Source organism: Ochotona princeps, chromosome 10 (assembly GCF_030435755.1).
Source record: "Ochotona princeps isolate mOchPri1 chromosome 10, mOchPri1.hap1, whole genome shotgun sequence".
Classification (NCBI taxonomy): domain Eukaryota; kingdom Metazoa; phylum Chordata; class Mammalia; order Lagomorpha; family Ochotonidae; genus Ochotona; species Ochotona princeps.
In genome coordinates this window covers 43,773,217-43,795,400 of record NC_080841.1, presented here as the reverse complement: position 1 = coordinate 43,795,400, position 22,184 = coordinate 43,773,217, and the positions used below count along the sequence as shown (strand labels likewise).

At 43.8% G+C, this 22,184-nt stretch overlaps 1 protein-coding gene across 2 annotated transcripts in view; it reads right to left on the bottom strand.

The window, feature by feature from the left end:
• The window catches only part of TBCE (tubulin folding cofactor E), a 55,529-nt gene extending 49,883 nt beyond the window's left edge, over window positions 1-5,646 (bottom strand). For both annotated transcript variants that reach the window (XR_009246194.1, XM_004578523.3), the window contains exon 1: window positions 5,527-5,646. Coding sequence is in view for 1 of the 2 variants with exons in the window: in XM_004578523.3 (XP_004578580.1) it covers window positions 5,527-5,626 (100 nt within the window). In the remaining variant the exon portion in view is untranslated. The remainder of the gene's footprint in view (window positions 1-5,526) is intronic.
• Window positions 5,647-22,184: the final 16,538 nt, after the last annotated feature.

The window sequence follows — 22,184 nt, the reverse complement described above, 5'->3', positions numbered from 1 at the left end:
GAAGCCGTATTTCCTTCAGCTCTCTCTGGATCCTGGACTATCTTCTTACCTACCTCAACATTACTAATCTGATTCATGCTCTGCTGACTTCCACAGTATTAGTCTCAGAGAAATCATCTCTTTAAAGCCAACAGCTGGGCCCGGCGGCGTGGCCTAGCAGCTAAAGTCCTCGCCTTGAAAGCCCCGGGATCCCATATGGGCACTGGTTCTAATCCCGGCAGCTCCACTTCCCATCCAGCTCCCTGCTTGTGGCCTGGGAAAGCAGTCCAGGACAGCCCAAAGCTTTGGGACCCTGCACCCGTGTGGGAGACCCAGAAGAGGTTCCTGGTTCCCGGCTTTGGATCGGCGCAGCACTGGCTGTTGCGGCTCACTTGGGGAGTGAAACATCGGATGGAAGATCTTCCTCTGTCTCTCCTCCTCTCTGTATATCTGACTTTGTAATAAAAATAAATAAATCTTTAAAAAAAAATAAATAAAGCCAATAGCTAAAACAAAGCCAAGGTTTCAATATCTCTACAACTAGAATCTGGTGATTTCGAGATTACTCTCAAAAACACACAATTTGAGATTACCAAGTAGGGTTTTGTTTTGTTTTTTTTTTAAAGTACTATGCTGGGCAGACAAGTTAGGAATGTTCTAGTGTCTTCTGGAGAGCTTTTTTTTTTTTTTTTTTTTACTTTTAAAGATTTATTTATTTTTATTGAAAAGTCAGATATATACAGAGAGGAAGAGAGACAGAGAGGAAGATCTGCAATGGCTGGCGCTACGCCGATCCGGAGCCAGGAGTCAGGAACTTCCTCCAGATTTCCCAAGCAGGTACAGGATCCCAAAGCTTTGGGCCATCCTTGACTACTTTCCAGGCCACAAGCAGGGAGCTGGATGGGAAGTAGAGCTGCTGGGACTAGAACTGGAGCCCATATGGGATCCTGGCGCTTTCAAGGCGAGGACTTTAGCCACTAGGCCACGCCGCCGGGCCCACTCTTGCTTTTATAATCTGTAACTTGAAAATGTCTTTTAAAGATTAGCAATAACTTAAAATTTAAAAACAACAGGGAGCAGGCACTTGGCATACTGGTTTAGACATCATTTATAAGTCCACATTTCCTGAGTGCGTGCATTTGAATTCCAACTCTTCCTAGGTGCTGCTATTATGTACCCATGGAGCAGGCACTGTGGTACAGCCAGCTGAGCTGCCCCTTGGAACACCTGGAACACCACAAACCACATGGAAGTGCAGGTCACGTCTCAGCTACTCTGAGGAACAGACCCAGGTTCCTGTTCATTTCCTGGTAAACCAGTGGGCAATGATCCAAGAAGTTGAGCTTTTGGCTCAAACCTGGGAGACCTGGATAGAGTTCAGGTCTTATGCCTGGCTTTCCCCAGTTCTGAGGGCCTTCGGGGAGTGAATCGATGGATAGAAACCTCTCTCCATCTCTCCCTCTCTATTGCTCTTTCAAATAAATTTTTACATATCTTTTTTTTTACAAAAAAAAAAATTAGTAACGTGCACTGTGGAAGGCAGTAAGTGAAGGCTCAAGTGGTTATGTCCCAGTCACCTATCAGAGGACTTGGGTTGAGTTCCCAGTTGGAGGCACTCAGGGTACATCACTAAAAGGGGCTCACTCATTCTCTGCCTCTCAAAAAAAATTTTTTCAGGAGAAGAAAATTGGTACTAGAAGATCAAAAGCTATTAACAAAATAAAGTGAGGGTGGCGATGGGAGGGATGCAGTAGGCAGGGAGATGAGAAGTATTAGCAGAGAACAATTTAAAAAAACATCAATGAAGTACAAAATGTGATGCCGAGCTTCCTTACAAAAAGGAAAATGCAGTGCTGAAATCAGTCATTAGATGCAAACACTTCATTCATTTCATCTAAGGTAATAGTAACCTGTCACAAGGAACCACACGATTGCTCAATTGGCAAACCCTCTGTCTACACGCACTGTCATCGAATGGACCCATTTATGTCCCAGGTGCTCCACTTCAGATCCAGCTCCCTGCTCATAGTCTAAGAAAACAGCCTTGGATGGCCTAAGTCCTTGCGCCCCTGCTCCCATGCAGGAGACCCAGAAGAAGCTCCTAGTTTCCAGCTTTGGATCAGCCCAGCTCAGGCCAATGCAGCCATGTGGGGAGTGAACCAGCAGATAGAAGACTTCTCTCTCCATCATCTCTCCCTCTCTCTGTTACTTCTACTTTCAAAAAATAAAAAAGGGGCTTGGCAGCGTGGCCTAGTGGCTAAGGTGCTCGCCTTGATCCCATATGGCCGCTGGTTCTAATCCCGGCAGCTCCACTTCCTCTCTATCTCTCCTCCTCTCAGTATATCTGACTTTGTAATAAAAATGAAATAAATCTTAAAAAAAAAAAGTACATGGAATAAGATATTGACATATCACATTCATCCACAGGAGTTACAGAATTAGTTGTCTGCTAACTCAGGCCTCAACAGCACTCAGGCCAGCCAGCCTCATTGTGTGAGAAGGCCCAGATGCTTCTATTCACCTTACAGGTGATGTCACCTTTCACAGGAATGTTAACTTAAGTAACAATAACTGAACCATTCTCGTAGGTAGGCACCAGGATCATCTAGGGAGCAAGCTCGGGCACCCTGACTCAGACCTGCCCCTTCGACTCTGGGCACAAAACCTGAATGCTTCAGTTTTTATACAATCAGATGTGACAGGAACAACAGATCGCCAACCCTAATCCTAAGTATAATACTCTTTTTCAAAGCAGGTTGATAGAATGCAGATGAGCCACACCTGTTTCTTCCTTCCACAGAACAAACGTGTGCATACGTGTTTGAATAGGGTGGTGACAATGGTTTCTATGGTTCCAGAAGTAGAGCAAACAGCTAAAAACATCACACTTCCCTTCCTGAGAAGACACTGTTTGTACCAACACTATCTACAATCACATACCAGAAATTTCTATCTAAAGTCACTCATAGTGAATTGAAGAACAGGTTTGCTCTATTGATAATATTAGATACTACGCCCTGGTTGATCTGAATCACGGCTCAGTCTGAGAAATAAAAATCACCTTTTCTGGCCTGGGGGTCATATATTGAAATTTTCTGTTATATCAAGTTTCTGACAGGTGACAAGGAAGCATCATATGCTAACAAAAATCACTGTATTATGATGATTTTCCTACAAATGGAAATAAAATGACTTAATGTGACTAAAATATCCACCACAGCAAAATCAAAAACCTCTAAATACTTAAAATGCTTGTATTTCCTGTCACCATTCTGAGTGCTTCATACATATGAATGAGTGCATCTCTGATGCAGACCACTCTGACATGACTGTGAGCTTTAGAAATAGTACTTAACTTGCAAGGGCAGAAAATCTGAAGCAGCCCCAGCACCAGTGTTGTGGTGCAGCCAATTAAGTCAGCGCCTAAAAAATGTATCACATAATGCAATGTAATTAATTTAAAAAAAATTAAATGCAATAAAAATATATGTTTAAAAAAAGAAAGAAAAAAAGAAAACCAGAATGAAAATTGGAAAAAAAAAAAAAAGTCAGTGCCTGCAATGTGTGCTGTCCTGGCCCAGCCCTGGATGTTGCAGACATTAGTTGAGTGAATAATGGACGGAAGCTCTCAGACTGTCATTCTGCCTTTTTTAAAAGGTTACAAAAAAACTGCTCACCAATTTGACAGCAGAAACCAAAACTTAAGTTTAGAATGTACATGCACATACACCTAATTTTAGAAATGCAGTTTAGTATTTTGGGATGAAATGCCACTATAAGTATAATTTTAAACACTTAAGCAAAAATAAGGATGAGGTACATATGGCAAAATGCTAAGAATTATATTGACAAGCATAGAGATATTCATTGTAATACTTTCTCCTGTCCTACATGTTGCAACCTTTTAATCTGCTATATATCCAGCAGTTAATCCTAGAGAACACCCATTTAAAGGCCTAGAAACAATGACCAATCCAGTAGCAATGCTGCCTGTAACCTCAAAGTGCTATTTGCCACTTTCAAAGAGAAAAAAAAAGTAAGGTAAACCTTACACGTTGGTGACTTCCCTACCCGGAAGGGTTTTCCAGCTTCTGATGGCTGCACACACACTCGTAGCACCTTCCCATCCTCGCACTACTCTGAAACTGACTCTGCCCTCTCTTTCGGTTCTTAATATGCCTGTGCTTACATTGGGCTCACCTGGATAAACCAAGATAGTCTCCCAATCTTACTAGCAGCGGATCAACCACCATAACTCCACCTGCAACCAATTCCCCTTTGCCACACAACCTAACATAACCACAAGGCCCATGGATATCTTTCAGAAGTCATTATTCTGCACACTTCTACACAATTGGCTAATCCTTCCCCTATAGCACTGGGGTCCCATATGGGTGCCAGTTCTAACACTAGCTGCTCCACTTCCCATCCAGCTCCCTGCCTGTGGTATGGGAGGGCAGCAGAGGATGACCCAAAGCCTTGAGACCCTGCACCAAGTGCAAAGTGAGGACTTCAACCACTAGACTACCACACTGGGTCCAAATTTAAGTAATTTCCTAAAAAAAAAAGATTCATTTATCTATTTGAAATACAGTTATAGAGTTAGAGAGACACATAAAGAAAGAGTCCAGGACCCAGTGCGGTGGCCTAGTGGCTAAAGTCCTCACCTTGGCGTGCCAGGATCCCACGTGGGTGCCAGTTCTGCTCCCAACAGCCCTGTTTCCCATCCAGCTCCCTGCTTGTGGCCTGGGAGGACAGTCGAGGACGGCCCAAAGCTTTGGAACCCTGCACCCGTGTGGAAGACCTGGAGGAAGTCCCTGGCTCTTGGCTTCAGATCGACACAGTACCAACTGTTGCGGTCATTTGGGGAGTGAATCATCGGACGGAGGGTTTCCTCCTCTCTGTATATTTGACTTTGCAATTAAAAAAAAAATTGGTAAATCTTTAAAAAAAAGAAAGAAAGAGTCCATCCACTGGGTTCACTCCCCAAATGGCTATAACAGCCAGGGATGGGCAAGGGTAAAGCCAGGAATCTGGAAATCCATCCAGGTAACCCACAAGCTAGCAAGGCCTCAAAAGCTAGGGCCATCCTCCATTCTTTCCCAAGTTTATTTTCAGAGATCATTGATGAAGTATTACTTGCAGGCAATTTTAAATAAAAATTAAAAAAAATATGTAGGTGTTCATAGGTGTTAAAAGCCATGCAAGAGCATCCACCTATCCCATATATTTGTATCTGTGATATGCCAAGCAGTATTCATTTTACTTCCCTGGCATTACTGCCTAAAAATACAATAACTTACACATTTACATTTTATCACCTATTCTAAGTAATCTATTATCTATTCTTTAAAGCATATATACAAGGGGATTTGTAGATTATATGCAAATACTATATGATTTTTATATAAGGGACTTGAACACCACCAAATCTTGGTATCCATGCAGGCATAGGGGAGGGATCCTGAAATCCTCTGAGGATGCCAAGGAGTAACTACACACACACACACACACACTCACTCTCTCTCTCTCTCTCTCTGAACTTACCTGCCACAGGAGGGACGATGCCAGAAAAGCGCACTGTTGCACGTTCTCCATTAACTTCCACTCTTCGGCCAATGACATCTGAGGTACAACTGTCAGTCATTATAGTGCAGCCAAAATATGAGTTCTGGGAAAGAAATTATAGCATTAACAAGAAATTAATTAAATTCCTTTAACAGGTTTTTCTTCTCTCTCTTCCTGTAGGTGTTTAGTGCTTTTGACCAGCTCACAGTTCACACTAGATGAAGACATGAACCTAGTGATTGTGGACCTTACTCAGCAAAACGTTGATTCTTCCTTACTATTTAAGTGTTTATAAGCATTTTTAAAATCTTATGTCACTCCAATTAGATCACAGCACATGACCTGTCAATTATTGAAAGTGGTGGGAAGGAAAGAGGACTAGAAGGGAGCAGGCTAAAAATGAAAAAACAGAATGTACATCATGGGCAATGTTCTCTCCCAAGGGGAAAAAAAACATAAACCTATATTATAGGAAGCAACATACATAATAAATGACAAGCAAACAATAAACTCTAGCGAAGATACAGAATGTTAAGAGTAGGGTGGGCACTGTTCCTGGTAGTTAAGACTCCAATTGATTTACCTGTGTCACATAACTAAGTACTAAGTAAGTACTGGCTGCAGCAGCTCATTCCACCCTCCTGGGAGGCAGCAGTGATGTTTAGCAAATTGGATTCCTAGGACCAGCATCGGGTGGAATAGCAGGGAAAGCCTTTGGCACTGGCATCCCAAATGGGTGCCAGTTCAAGTCCTGGTTGCTCTACTTCCAATCAACCTCCCTGCTAATCTCCTGGGAAAAGCAGCACAGAGGAGACCTGGAAGAAGCTCCTGGCTTTGGGCTGGCCCAGCTATGGTTGTTGCAGCTATCTGGGGAGTCTATCAGTGGGTGGGAGATCTCTGTTTCTCCTTCTCTCTGTAACTGACTTTTACATCGACAAACCTTTAAAAGAAGGGAAAAGAGAGACAGAAATTGGATTCCTGGGACCCACTGAGGAGACTGAATCAAGTTCCCAGATCCAAGCTTCAACCTGGCCTAGGCTTATGGGGAGTGAAGGGGCTGGTGAAATTGTGTCTGCCTCTCTAATAAGTTGTTTTTTGTTTTTGTTTTTAAAGAGAGGTCTTTAAAGGCACCTGAGAACAAGTTTTCATCTCTATAGAAATGACTAAAATAACTGATTTCAGAATTTTTGCATCAGAATAAAATTTAATTCCAGTCTTCCACAGACTTTTGTACTACTCTTTTTCTATAAAGTTGCATAAACTTCAATGGAAAAAAAAATGACTAATGCAAAGCTCCCTTCACAGAGGATGGGGATGTGCTAATGACACTGCCGTGGTGTGGTCAGCTGGAACCAGACTAAGTGGAAACCCAACAAACCAAGTCATTTTCTTCAAGATAGGAAATCCAAGTGAAAAAGAATGATGGAGGGAAACAGACACAAGAAATTTAAGAAATACATTAGAACTTGGCAGGTTAAGTTGCCACCTGTGAGGCAGGCATCATAAACGGGCACTCCACTGGCTGCTCCACTGCTGATCCAGCTCCCTGCTCATGTACCTGAGAAGGCAGGAAAAGATGACCCCAGTGCTTGGGCCCCTGCCATTCACATAGGAGACCCAGATGCAGTTTCGGGCTCCTGGTGTCATCCCGGCAAACCCCCAGCTATTGTGGCCATGTGGGGAGTCAATCAGCAAACATTAATTATCTCTCTCTCTGATTTTCAAACAAATAAATATATCTTTTAAAACAAGAAATATATCAATTGCAATATGATTCTTATTAAAAACTTAACAGAAAAAATCTGCAAATAGGCTTTTAAATAATGAGAAAGTTCAAATCTTGAACAAGGTACATTTGATGCTAGTAAAGAATAACTTCTGAGTTCAGTTGTGGGGCTGCTGTTGTGGCATACCAGGTAAAGGTACGGTATGTGATGCCAGCATCCCATATGGGCACTGGTCTGTATCCTGGCTGCTCCACTTCCAACCCAGGTCCCTGCTAATGGCCTAGGAAAAGCAACAAAAAATGGGCCAGGTGCTTGGTCTCCTGCTACCCACGTGAGACCCACATGAAGCTCCTGACCTCAGCCTAACCATTTTTGGCCCTTGAGGACTGAGTGATGGCCAGATGGGGAAAACATGACAATTCAAGTAGCTGAGTTCCTGGCATCCATCTGGGAGACCAGAATTGAGTATCAGGCTCCTGGCTTTGGCTTACGTGTTGTAGGCATTTGGGAGTGAACCAGCAGATGGGACAGTTCTCTGCCATGTTCTGCCTCCAAAATAAACAAAACTAAAAGAAAAAAAAAAAGCAGCAGCAGAGGGTATTAGTAGTTTTTTAGAAAATTTGGAAAGAATAACATTGTTACTCTCCTAACACTATAAAAAATAGCACTATCAAAACAGCACAAAATAAGATAGCACTGTGTTGGATTTCACCTGTGTAATAACAAAAACCTGGTAGCAATCTAAGCATCCACTAGTGTCAGGACTGGCTAAATATGGTGGATATTAGCTCACCGCTACTGCTTCTTGGAAGACAACAAAGGCTAGCCCAACTCCTTGGGTCCGTGCATCCATGTGGAAGATTCGAAAAGAAACTCCTGGTTTTTGGCTTTGGATCAGCTCAGCTCTAGCTGTTGCAGCCATTTGTGGAGTGAATCAACAGACAGAAGGTCAATCTCTCTCTTTGGGCCATCCTCTATTGCTTTCCTAGGCCACAGGCAGGGAGCTGGAGTGTAAGTAGGGCAGCCGGGACATGAACTGGTACTTACATGGGATCCGAGCACATGCAAGGTGAGGACTTAGCGACTGAGTCATCCCACACATAGGTGCTGGGACCAGGCACTTGGGCCAACTCCCACTGTTTTTCTAGGCACATTAGTCAGGAGCTAGATCAGAAACCTAGTAGACAAACCAGCATCTATACGGGATGCCAACATGGCAGGCAACACCTGAACCGGCTACACCACAGTGAGGGCCCAACAACATTAACAAATTCTTAACACTAAATAATATACGATTTTGGAGAATCAAGATGGCGGAATAGGGTAAGGACACGTTTATGCGAACAGAAAAACATTTAATCAGGATGAAGCATAGAGGACATATTTCAGGACATAGGAAAGGACAGAACAACAGCAGAGGGGTACCTGGAGACTGACAGACACAGGAAAGCAGCAGACACAGCGGTGTGGAGTTGTAGAGACTCCAGCACGGCGATCTGAACTCCAACAGCATCCGGAACCCCACCAGCAACCAGGTGGGAAGGGACTTTCACTGGGAGCTCGGGTGGTGAACCCAGACAAAGAACTGTCCATTCTGCTGGTCCGTTTGATTTGACCAGGAGCAGAGACAGAGCAGCAGATCTCAGACGGGCAGTGCGAGAACAGAGTGGATTTCACACCCAGTCAGCTCCTTAGAGCTGAATTGGGCGCCATTTTACGAAAGGAGAAAAGGGCAAGGGAAGGGACAGAGCATGCGCTGAGCTGGGAGTGAGCTCATTTCTGTCTCAGTGAACTGCAACGACGTGGCATTCTATGGGTTCCACCCAGGACAGATCTGGGTAGCCCTCAGATCTGACGGGCAGCAGATCAAGAACTGTAGTGGGGCCCGACACGGTGGCCTAGCAGCTAAAGTTCTCGCCTTGAAAGCCCCGGGATCCCATATAGGCACTGGTTCTAATCCCGGCAGCTCCACTTCCCATCCAGCTCCCTGCTTCTGGCCTGGGAAAGCAGTCGAGGACGGCCCAAAGCTTTGGGACACTGCACCCGCGTGGGAGACCCGGAAGAGGTTCCTGGTCCCGGCATCGGATTGGCGCGTACTGGCCCGTTGAGGCTCACTTGGGGAGTGTATCATCGGATGGAAGATCTTCCTCTGTCTCTCCTCCTCTCTGTATATCCGGCTTTCCAATAATAATAAAATCTTAAAAAAAAAAAAAAAACTGTAGTGGTTGTATATCAGGCGCCATTTTGGGCACTGTGGCAATAGCTTTGGGACTGCAGGGGACAATAGTGAACTGCGCATGTGCTGATCTCGGGAGAACTTGCTGAGGTCCGTGATAGCACAGGTCGCACAGGAAATTAATACTGACTCTGGCAGCGTACGGGTTAAAATAGGTCCGTGTGGCACCCAAACCTAAAGTCCAACAGGTTCCAATAAGATCAGCACCAACAACAACCTAATTATATAGGACACCTGGTGTCTCTCTAATCCTGGGACCTGCTCCAACCGGAAGTGGGAGACAGGTTGCAGTGACAACAGTGCAGCCTCAGCACGGTATCACAGGAGGTGGAGAGTGGTGAGCCAAGAGCTGGGGCTGTGGAGACCACGGTGGAAATCTGACGTAAGAACCCAGACCTGGAACTTGCTGGAGGTTGTGGCACAAGTGGCTGCAAGGAAAAAGTTGTGTACCAACTGCAATAAGTAAAATTGCATTGTAGATCTGTGGGTGACAAAGCTTAGAAACCTGCCCCAAGGAATTCAAGACTCTGCTAACCAGAAGTACAATGAACAAGAGCAAAAGAGGAGACAAAGACACAATGAATATTACCAAAGACTCCCCTGCAAAGGAGCAAAACCCTATGCCAACCTCAGAGTTAACTGAGAAAGACATCAAGAACATGGGGCACACAGAATCCATAAGACTCATTTTAAAGATTCTGATCAACAATGAGAAGCTCATGCAAGAGTTCAAAGAATTTAAGGAAGCAATAAAGCAAATCAAGGCTGGTGTATCAGAAATTAAGAACACAGTAGAGCAAATTAAGAGTACAGTGGAGAGTCTCCAAAATAGAATGAAGAAAGCAGAAGAAAGAATCTCAGAATTGGAAGGTATTTCCTGTCATCAGGGGGAAGCAAACAAAAAGCTGGAAGCAGAGCTGGATCAGGCCAAAAAAAGTATTCAAGAATTGAAAGACACTATTAAGAGGCCAAATCTAAGAGTTATGGGAGTCCCAGAAGGTGAAGCTGAGTTTGCAAATGTATTTAATGAAATAATTAAGGAAAATTTCCCTAATCTAGAGAAAGAATTGGGAAACAAGTTCCAGGAGGGGCACAGAACTCCCAACAGGATTGACCAAAAGCAATCTTCACCACAACATATGATCATCAAGCTCACTTCAATCGAACATAAGGAAAAGATCCTGAAATGTGCACGTGAAAAAAATCAACTGACATATAAAGGAATGGCAATTAAGCTCACAGGAGATCTCTCACAGGAAACTCTACAGGCAAGAAGAGAATGGAGTGACATATTCCAGATTCTAAAAGAAAAAAAATGTCGGCCTAGGATAACATATCCAGCAAAGCTTTCTTTTGTCTTTGAAAATGAAATAAAATTCTTCCATAGTAAAGAAAAGCTAAAAGAATTTGCCTCTTCCAAACCTGCCCTACAAATGATACTTCAAGAAGTTCTCTAGACAGAAAAGAGGAATAGCACTTACCAAAACCAAAGGCAAATGGGAAGAACATCCCAATAAAATGACAACAGAAGACTAAACCAATGAACAACCCATTCCTAAAATGACAGGACCAAAGTAACACCCATGTATACTAAACTCTGAATGTAAATGGCTTAAGCTCAATCAAACGTCATAGATTGGTAGAATGGATTAAAAAACAAAACCCATCTGCTTATTGTCTGGAGGAGACACATTTCACCAACAGATATCAGAGGAAACTGTATCACATGGGTTTTGTTGTTTTCTGTTGTTTTCATCTCTTCAAAACACTTCCTTCTGATTAAATCATTCAATGACTCGCAGATCATGAAGTGGCATCATTTTCTTCAAGAAGGTTCTTGATTTTCATTTCTTCAGCTACACATTAGTCATTTAATAGCATGTTATTCAACTTGTTTATGTTGTTAATTGTAGGCCCCGGTCTCCCAAGGGTTAATTCCACAGCTTAGCTTGTTTCTAAGAGGTAACACAGTGGGAAATCTTGGCCTAATGCATTTAGCCCCTGGCTTGACTGCAAGTTCGCCCTTCCTTACTTGCCTTTTGTTAAGATGCCCTCAGGGGGCTTAGATGTTGCTTGAACATTGGGATAATACTGGGAGGGGCTAAGCAGACTATAAGATGCAGGCGGACCCCAAATAAAGTTGGCATTCTGTGTACAAGAGTGACCCACTGCGTGTTGTCTTGTGTTGTCTTATGTGTTGTCTGTCTGTAACCCTAGCCCCTCCGCTCGGCTTGGGGTACACGGCGACGCGGGCGTTGCCAACAGTTAATTTCTTTTTTCTTCCAGATGTTGATTTTGTTTTGTGGCTCTTCATTTAAGGGAATGTATAGCAGCTGTGTAATGGAGACTGTCATATCTAGTAACATGTCATTTAACTTCAGGCATTGTAAATTTCTATTTTTCTTTTTATTGTTAATTTTGTATCATGACTTTTCATTTAAGGGGATGTTTAGTAGCTGTGTAATGGAAACTGTCATATCTAGTAACATGGCATTTAACTTTATGGCATTGTAAATTTCTTCTTTCTAGTGTTGATTTTGAATCATGACTTTTCATTTAAGGAGATGTACAGTAGCTGTGAAATTGAGACTAACATTCAGATGTGAGGATATAGCATGGTATGCGTTTCTACTTTCAGACAAAGATGGACTTAGAATGAAACTGTTTACTATATCTTGACAATAGGATTCTGGACTCTCTGCCAGTGTCTATGCCCGCAATGATGGACATATGACTGAGTATGAAGAACTATATGTTAGTAATGATATAGAGGAACTGGGGGGGAGGGGACTGGGGAAGGGATAAGGGAATATGCAACTGTATTATAAAAAATTAACAACAATAATAAAGTGTATTAAAGAAATAAAAAATATATACGATTTTGTGAAGTGCTTTCATTTTTTCTGTGGTCTACTATTAGTCAAAAATCATAATAATTTTTCGTTATTTTAAGAGTGAAAGGATCTGTGGTGGGTACTATGATGCAGCAGCTTTAGCCACAACCTGGATATGCACATTCCATTCTAGCATATCCAGGATCAAGTTTCACCTCTACTTCTGATCCAGATTCCTATTAATGCACCTAGGAGACCCAAGTACTTGGGACCCTGACACCCCCATGGGAGACCCTGCTGGTGCTCCTGGTTCCCATTTATGGCTGTTGAGGGCATCTGAGAAGTGAAACAGAAGGTGGAAGAGCTCTTTCCCTGTCACTTTACCTTCTAAATAAATAAAATTCAAAAAACAAACAAAAGAAAACAGAGACCGACATCATGGCACATGGGGTTACGCTGCTGCCTGCAATGCCAGCATCCCATGTAGGCATGGGTACTGGTTCAACTCCTGGCTGCTCCACTTTTGATCTAGTTCCCTGCTAATGTGTTGGGGAAAGCAGCTGAGGATGACACAAGTACTTGGGTCCATGTTGCAGATACGGTAGCTCTTAGCACCTAACTTTTGCCTGGCTCAGGCCTGGCTGTTACGGTCATTTGGGGAATCAATCAGCATATAAGATTTCTCCGTCTCTCTCTAACTCTGCCTTTCAAATAAGTAAATTTTTCTAAAACTTATTTTATTTTTATTACAAAGTCAGATATACAGAGAGGAGGAGAGACAGAAAGGAAGATCTTCCGTCCGATGATTCAATCCCCAAGTGAGCTCAACGGCCAGTGCTCCGCCGATCGAGAACCAGGAGTCAGGAACCTCCTCCAGGTCTCCCACACGGGTGCAGGATCTCAAAGCTTTGGGCCATCCTTGACTGCTTTCCCAGGCCACAAGCAGGGAGCTGGATGGAAAGTAGAACTGTCGGGATTATAACCAGTGCCCATATGGGATCCCAGTGTGTTCAAAGCGAGGACTTTAGCCACTAGGCCACCGTGGTGGGCCCCAAATAAGTAAATTTTTTAATGACTCATTAAAACAAACAAACAAAAATAAACAAACAACAACAACAAAAAAAAACACAGAAGGAAATTGACCTGGAAAGTTCCACCTGTACTGTTAAATTGGACCTCGATTATGTTCTGTCTGTTTCAGTCCACCATTTTTTTTGCCCGGTGCACTATTACTACCTGGTAGGGCTGTCACTGCTCACATGGGTGGACATCATATGTACTCGTATGTCCCGGACAGCCCATTTGATAGCTCCTCACCTCTAACTCCTCGTGTAAAGCAACTGACCCGCATGTGAACACCGTGACTCAAACAGAGTCAGTCTTCTGGGAAATGACATTGCCCCTTTAAGCAACAATTCACCTTTTTCTCCTAAAACCTACAAACAAAAATACAAACAAAAATACTACTTCAACCTGGGTTAACTGAAAGGTACTCTGGCAAAACAAAAACCCTTCTCTGAAAATAAGCACAGAGTTGCCCAACAATGACTAAAAGCTGTCATTATCTTAGTTAAGCCAATGACTACTCTTATTTTGTTGTTGTTGTTATACCAATTTGAGCTTGGTTTCTTTCTCCTGCAAATCAATGGTTCCTGAAAAACACCCAAGATTTAGGTGATATGACTTGCCATGCAATGCCAATGTGGGTATTTTGTGCAGCCACTCCACTGGGTAGAAACTTGCTGCTCCCACCCCATGCTAGCTATAGTAGTGGATCATTTAAACTTTTTGTTTTAGTTATTTTTCTCTGTAAAATGTAGGCAATATTTGTGTCCACTTCAGGGCTGTTGTGACAATTAAAATAAATATTTAACAACTGATACACAAGATAAATATTAACAACTGATACACAGTTAGTATTAGTCACTAAGAATAATTTCTTAGATTCTATGTTTACACAACAGAAAAATAATTTGTAAGCCCAAAGAACTATATTACAATTTCAGAATTATAGTAGTTGTGAATAAGCATACTATTTACACCAGGTACGGGCTTTGCTATTTTGGTAGCACTTTTGCTAACTTCTTCTACCACCATCAGGAGATGCAAAAGGCTTGGCCTAACTTGGTGATACAGCACATTAAGCTACTGCCTGTGATGCCAGCATCCCATCTTGAAATCAGTTCAGACCTGGCTGCTCTGTCAGATCCAATTCCCTGCTAATGCACCTGGGAAAGCAGCGGATGGCCCATGTGTTTACACCCCTGCACCCACATGGGACACCCTGATAGACTAGGCTCCTGCCTTCAGCCTGGCCCAGCCTTGGTTGTCCCAAACTTTTGGAGAGTTAACCAGTGAACGGAAGATCTCTTTTTCTTTCTCCCTTTCTCTGTCTCTCAAAAAGCCATCTGATACATGGCAGAAAGGTTTTAAAAATACTAGACTGGGACCACTGTGATGATGTAGTACGCTAATCCTCTGCTTGTGGCCAGCATCCCATATGGGTGCTGGTTCAAGTATAGCTGCTCCACTTCCAATCCAGCTCCTTGCTTATGGCCTGAGAAAGTAGCAGAAGATGGCCCAAGGTGTTTGGCCCCTGCTCCCAAGTGGGAAACCTAGAGGAAGCTCCTGTCTCCTAGCTTCAGACTGGCTCAGATCCAACCAATGTGGTCATTTGACAAGTAAACCAGCAAAAAGAAGAACTCTGTCTCTCCTGCTCTCTGTAACTCTGCCTTTTCAATAAAAAATAAATCTTTAGGGCCCGACAGCGTGGCCTAGCAGCTAAAGTCCTTGCCTTAATCGCACCGGGATTCTATATGGGTGCTGGTTCTAGTCCCGGCAGCCCCGCTTCCCATCCAGCTCCCTCCTTGTGGCCTGGGAAAGCAGTTGAGGACGGCCCAAAGCCTTGGGACCCTGCACCCGTGTGGGAGACCTGGAGGAGGTTCCTGGTTCCTGGCTACAGATCGGCACAGCACCGGCCATTGCAGTCACTTGGGGAGTGAACTATCGGATGGAAGATCTTCCTCTCTGTCTCTCCTCCTCTCTCTATATATCTGACTTTGCAATAAAAATAAATCGTTTTAAAAATCTTTAAAACAAACAAAAAACCATAGCACTGTGTAAATATCAAAGATTTTTCAACATGAATTCCATTGTACTTTTAAATTTATTTTCCTAAATCACTCCAATGTTTGTTCAAAGGTTTACCAAAAACACATTTATAAGGTCTGAAGTACTGTTCACACACTGATATTATTTTTGACACTACTCAAACAAGAAAAAAAAATAGTGACACTTAAATGAGATTCAGGGGCTCTGGGGCAATAATCCTGGCTCAGGCACTGCAAAGTGCCTTCTGTCATGCTGAAGAGTATAAGAAAGTAAACACAGCCTCCTACAAGTAGTTTAGTCTCATTAAAAAAGACAACAGAAAAAAACTGTAATGTCTAAAATTAGGAATGCAAGGATCAAGTTCAAGGCAGATGGGTAAGAGCGAGGGAAGGCTCCACATGGAACTATATAGTAGTTAATGATGTGAATGGGCAGCTTCCACAGCAGCAGAGAGCAGTTTTGCAAGTGTGAGTTGTAAGAGGGTTTCACTGAGCGAAGGTTCATGCTGAAGACTCAATGAAGAGTGTGGGAATACCCATAATCATTTATGGGGCAAAGTTACTTGTTTTTTCAATCACCAACAAAAATTAATAACTTTTAAGGATGTAATTCTAACTTTAAACAACTCTACTGCTATCCTATTTAACTGTCTAATAAAATACACAATCATCTTAATCATTTTAAGGCATACACTTCGGTTGTAGTAAGTACATTTACGTTACATACAACCAATCTCCAATTTTTTTCATCTGCAAAACAGACTATACCCAAACCAGAAACAACTCCCCATTTCCTTTTTCTCTCAGTCCCTATACTTTGTTCCTGAGTTTCATAGTCTCCTTACCTACTGTAAATGGAATTATTTGGCACGGTCTTATAGAGGTTTATTCCACTTAGCATACTGTCGGCTATTCTTTTACAGACCTGGTACCTGTTGCCCATGCCTGTGTAAAACTGAACCACGAACTCACAGTTTCCTTCCCCTTACATATTAAATTATCAAATCTGGGCAAACGGAAACTCTAAAGTAGACTATGTCAGCCAGTGGATTCTGAAGAGATTTCATCATGCTTGGAATGGCGAGATTGGCAGCAATTCAGAACTGCTGAACTATCAAAACCACTTGAGCAGTGCCCTCGGAGCATGCTGCATGTCAGGGACCCTGGGACGGGTGGAGGCTGGGTGGGGCTTCTCCCTTTACCCCCCCCTCCTTACTCCTGACACAGAAAAAAAAATGTGGAAACAATGGTCTTTTTTGTGTGTGGGGGGGTAAGACTATTATTTCCACCTTGGTTTTTTTCATGTATCTGGGGTAACCAATGGTCTTACCGACTTTCCTGTAGCCCTTGACCCTTTATACCCTAACCAACTATGTAAAGATTATCAAAATAACTAAAAAAAATCTCACATCACAAAGTGAATTCTTCCTGTCATTTTAAGTAGCATTTCCAGAGCCTGAAAGCATGTCTCCAAAATACCAATGACCTAATTCCATACCACACAATTTTATGATAAAACTATATCAAAGGCACTGCAGTACAGTGAGTTAAGCCACCATCGGCATTGCCAATATCTCATACAGGTACTGACTGAAGTGGCTGCTCCACTTCCAATCCAGCTCCCTATTAATGCTCCTGGGAAAACAGTGGAAGACAGTTCAAGCCCTCAGGCCCCTGCAATTCCCAAGGAAAACCCAGAAGAAACTCTGGGGTCCTGGTGTCAGCCTGCCCCAGCCTAGGCTGTTGAGATCATCAGGAATGTGAACCAGCTGATGAAAGATCTTCCTCTAACTCTGATTTCACATAATCTTTAATAAACAAATAGAATAAAAGTAACTAAATGTAGCATTAATACTACTAATGTACTAATATACTAATGTACATTGTATACTAATGTACTACCAATGCTACTAATGCTAATGTAGCATTAAGTTTGTGAGTTGGACCTGGTACAGTGGTTCAATGGCTAAATCTTCACTTTATACACACCAGGATCCCATATGGGCACAAATTTGTAACCCAGCTGCTCCACTTCCTTCCAGCTCCCTGTTTGTGGCCTGGGAAAGCAGCAGAGGATAGCCCAAAGCCTTGGGACCTACATAAGAGACACAGAAGCAGTTCCTGGCCCCTGGCTTCAGATCAGCTCAAGTCTGGCTGCTGTGGCCATTTAGGCAGTGAACAAGCAGACAGGAGATCTTTCTGTTTTTCCTTCTCTCTGTAAATCTGTTATCTGACTTTCCAATAAAAATAAATGTCTTAAACTTTGTGACTGTCTTTGCACTAACAAATCTTTCAAATTCATTCCATTACTCCTTAAAACTGGCAAACTACATGCTCCTTTTCTGGTAGTCCCCATCTAATTTCTACATAATATTGATTTCGCCTTTCATAATATTCTTATCACATTGTTTTCTCATTGTCCATCCTATACATATTACCAGCAAAATGTTAATACAATGAAAGTATCACAAACCTTTTGAAAATTACTAGGTATACAATAAATACTCTATTAAAATATATGATAAACTTAATTAACCAAAAAATGAAACACTAGAAAATAGTAGCAATTACTAATTTTATTGTTGAACATTCACATCTTACAAGAATTAAAATCTGAAATGACCCAGAAAATCTGATTAAAATCAACAACTTAAAAATTAAATCAAAATTTTTCTTCAGGATTAAATTTGATTAGATTCAGTTAAATATGCACAGTAAACTTAAAATCAAATGTAAGCCACTGTAAGAACATGAGTACATATCTTACAAACAAGTAAATGATGAAAAGTGAAAGCAGGAAAAAAAAAAACTCAATCCAGACAACAAAAGTAAAAAAAGGCACAGAAAGTACAAAGCATAAAACATCAGAAAAAATCTAAATTAATTCACTTGACAATCATAGGGTTTTTTTTTAGGCACTAGGCATACACAGGGAATCAAAAGCAAAGAAAAATACCTGCCCTCATTAAATTTCTATCACAGTGTGGAAAACATAACAAATGAGAAAAATGGGCCCGGCGGCGTGGCCTAGCGGCTGAAGTCCTCGCCTTGAACGCGCCGGGATCCCATTTGGGTGCCGGTTCTAATCCCGGCAGCTCCACTTCTCATCCAGCTCCCTGCTTGTGGCCTGGGAAAGCAGTTGAGGACGACCCAATGCTTCGGGACCCTGCACCCACGTGGGAGACCTGGAAGAGGTTCCTGGTCCCGGCATCGGATTGGCGCTGTATATCCGGCTTTCCAATAATAATAATAATAATAATAATAATAAAAGATTTATTTTTACTACAAAGTCAGATACACAGAGAGAGGAGGAGAGACAGAGAGGAAGATCTTCCTTCCGATGATTCACTCCCCAAGTGAGCCACAACGGGCCGGTACGTGCCGATCCGAAGTCGGGAACCTGGAACCTCTTCCGGGTCTCCCACGTGGGTGCAGGGTCCCAATGCATTGGGCCGTCCTCGACTGCTTTCCCAGGCCACAAGCAGGGAGCTGGATGGGAAGTGGAGCTGCCGGGATTAGAACCGGCGCCCATATGGGATGCCGGGGCTTTCAAGGCGAGGACTTTAGCCGCTAGGCCACGCCACCGGGCCCAATAAAAATAAATCTTAAAAAAAAAAAAAGAAAAATGAGAAAAATGAATACACCACACAGCACATCTTTTGATGACAAGCACAAGGACAAGACATCACATGAAAAATGTTTAAGGACTGAAGAAGCCTTCAAGATACCAAGCCTTGGGGACAGTCAGGGTGGGGCTACCACAGGCAAGGGGGCAGGATGTGCTGAAGAGGTCCCAGACCTAAGCAGCCAGTACCAGGAGCTTAGAGCAGAGGTGAGGCATGAGGCAGCCCCCATCACACCTGACCACACTGAAACCCTGGCCTTCACTCTGAGCTAAGGAGGCAGTCCCTGGAGGATATTTTTTAGAGCAGAAAGATTATTTCCTTTAAAACAATCAACCTAGATGCTGTGATACAAAGACTGAAAAAGAAGCAGAGAGACTAGATGGCTAATGCAGCCACACAAGGGAGAGACAATCACATTAGATCTCAGCCGAAAGGCCAAGAAGCTATCGAGAGACAATCAGAACTTGGATTAATAAACATAATAAGAAGAGTTCAGAGGGACTCGTGTTGTGGTGTAGTGGGTAAAGCCACTACTGCCACCAGCATTCCACACGGGTGCCAGTTCAAGTCCTTGCAATCAAGCTGGCTCCTAGTTTTATATCAGCTCAGCTCTGGCCATGTGGCAATTTGGGGAGTGAACCAGAGGATGAAAGATCTCTGTCTTTCTCGCCTTCTCTCTTATAAATCTTTCAAATCAAATAGTGAAATATTTTGGAAAAAAATTAAAGATTTAAATCTTTGTTTAATGATTTATTTGTTACTTGAAATGCAGACTCACACAGGGAGGGAAGATACAGAGAAGATGTTCCATCTGCTGGTTCACTCCCCAAGTAGCCATCGCGGCCAGAGCTAAACTGATTGCAAGCCAGGAGCCAGGAGCTTCTTCCTGGTCTCCCACACAGGTGCAGGGTCCCAGGCCCTGAGTCATCCTCCATTGTTTTCTCAGGCCACAAGCAGAAAGCTGGATGGGAAGTGAAGCAGCCAGGACATGAACCAGTGACCCTATGGGATGCTGGTGCTTGAAGGTGGAGGATTAGCCTGTGTGTTACCAGGCCAGCCCCTAAAATAAACCTTAAAAAAAAAAAGGATCTGAGCTTCTGAACAACTCTGAAGATAAAGCCTACAGGATTTGCTCAGAGTGGATATATCAAACAGCTGAGTCAAGAATGACTCCAAAGCTTTTGCCCTTAACAAGTATCTCCTTTATCGTCATGAATGTAATACAATAAGCCTAACAGTCCGGTCAAAGGACTGAAACTATGGCTTGGATGACAAAGCACAGAAAAAAAAAATCCAGCGTGGACATCGCCCGACACCTGCATCCCATACCGCAGTACCAGCGTTTGAACCCTGCCTGCAGGTCCAACTCCAGTTTCCTGCCGACCTGCACCTGTCAGCCGCACGGGAGACCTGCACGGAGTTTCAGTGCTGGCCTGGGAATGAACCAATGCAGGATCGCTAGCTCTGCCACTGCTTCTTTCAAATCACTTTTAAAACTCCACCAACATCCTCTTATAACACAAAAACACGAGCATAAAGAAAAATCAAAACAAAGTGACAAGCTGGGGCCAAGAGCAACAGAAGGTATACATACATTAAGTCTGACAAAAGAAACGCCTCTTCTCCTCATCTCTGCCTCCTCCCGTAATCGCTGCCATCTGTTAGCCCTGTCTTCCCCACAGACCGGACGGGGCGGCCACACAGGCAGGTGTAGGAGATAACCGCATCTCAGAAGAGTCCCCGGTGGGCAGCAATCCGAGTGTAAGGAGATTCCTTTCAAATGTTCTTAACATTCTTTCCCCCTTCGTGTTAACTGCCTTGGAAGGACCGGGGCTGGTTCTCCAAGGTGACATCAAGCCGGTCGCCAGTGCCCACTTCACCTCCTCCACGGTGCCAGCCCAGCCAGCCCCGGGCAGCCCCGCGCCCCCAGACCCTGACACTGCCTCCGGACTGGACAGCAAAGGGCAGGCAACGCCCAACTCGGGCATTCTACGATGGCTCAGAATAGGAAAGAAGACCTCAAGAGCACTGCATGACATCGTCTGGGCAAGAGCCAGCCAGCAATGCTCGGGAAGCCCAGTTCCTCCATCCCCTCAAGCTCACCTTCCCCAAGATCAAGCCAGTGGTGGGCGCGACGCCTCCCGCTCACTCGCCTTCCAGCTCACTTAACTTCCGCTGAAGTGGGAAGTGTGACACGACAGGAAGTCCCGCCTCCGCGGAAAGTGAGCCACCGTCGCAGGCGCTTTGACCCTCTCAACCCGCGCCCGGCCCCGCCCCCGGGCCAGGGCCCGCCCCCAGGACTGAAACCTGCCCTGATGGAGCCACTTAGCCCTGCAGTGTTGCAGCTTGCCAGGCATCGCGGCAAGCAAGTTAACTTACACACCTGTGAGATTCACTGACGTGTTTCTTCATACTGTCACGCAGCGGGGATGTTATGGAGACAATTTTGATGCCTCTAAAAGTCGGGGACAACAACCGTTGTTTTATCATTAACACCCAAGTCAGAATTAAAGTAAATGCCATCGTTAAAAAAGAGGGGAGGGGGAGGCAACTACAGGGACAGGAGTTGGACCAGTGATTAAGAAGCCTGTTGAGGAGGTCATATGCAAGGAGCAGGCGGGGGGGACCCCAGAGAGGAGCAGAGCAGGGGGACAGGAGGAGGCTTGTATCCCAACCCTGAAGACTCCCGGATCCTCACCAAGGTCTATCAGTACGAGCACCAAGGACTACATCCCAACTACCAAGGAGACCACGGGGAATTGGAGTGCCCTCGGAGGCCAAGAACTCTGAGGTCATCCACTCCCGCTTGAATCTACCACATGGGATGGAAGGAACCCAAATCCTTCCTCGCAGGATCCAAGAGCATCAGAACAACAGCCAAGAGCCCTGAGCAGTCTGCAGAAAAAGAAGAACAGTAAACTTCCTTCGGGACTAGGGAGGGGAGCTCTCTCTGGTCCTCACTTGGTTACAACTTTGAGTCCACACCCTCTCTGGCAATGACCATCAGGATCGCTCCGGAAGCCCCTCAAAACAAATAACCAACCAAACAAACAAACATACAAAAAATCTAGAATAGATAGAGAACAACAAGGAAAGCCTAGAAT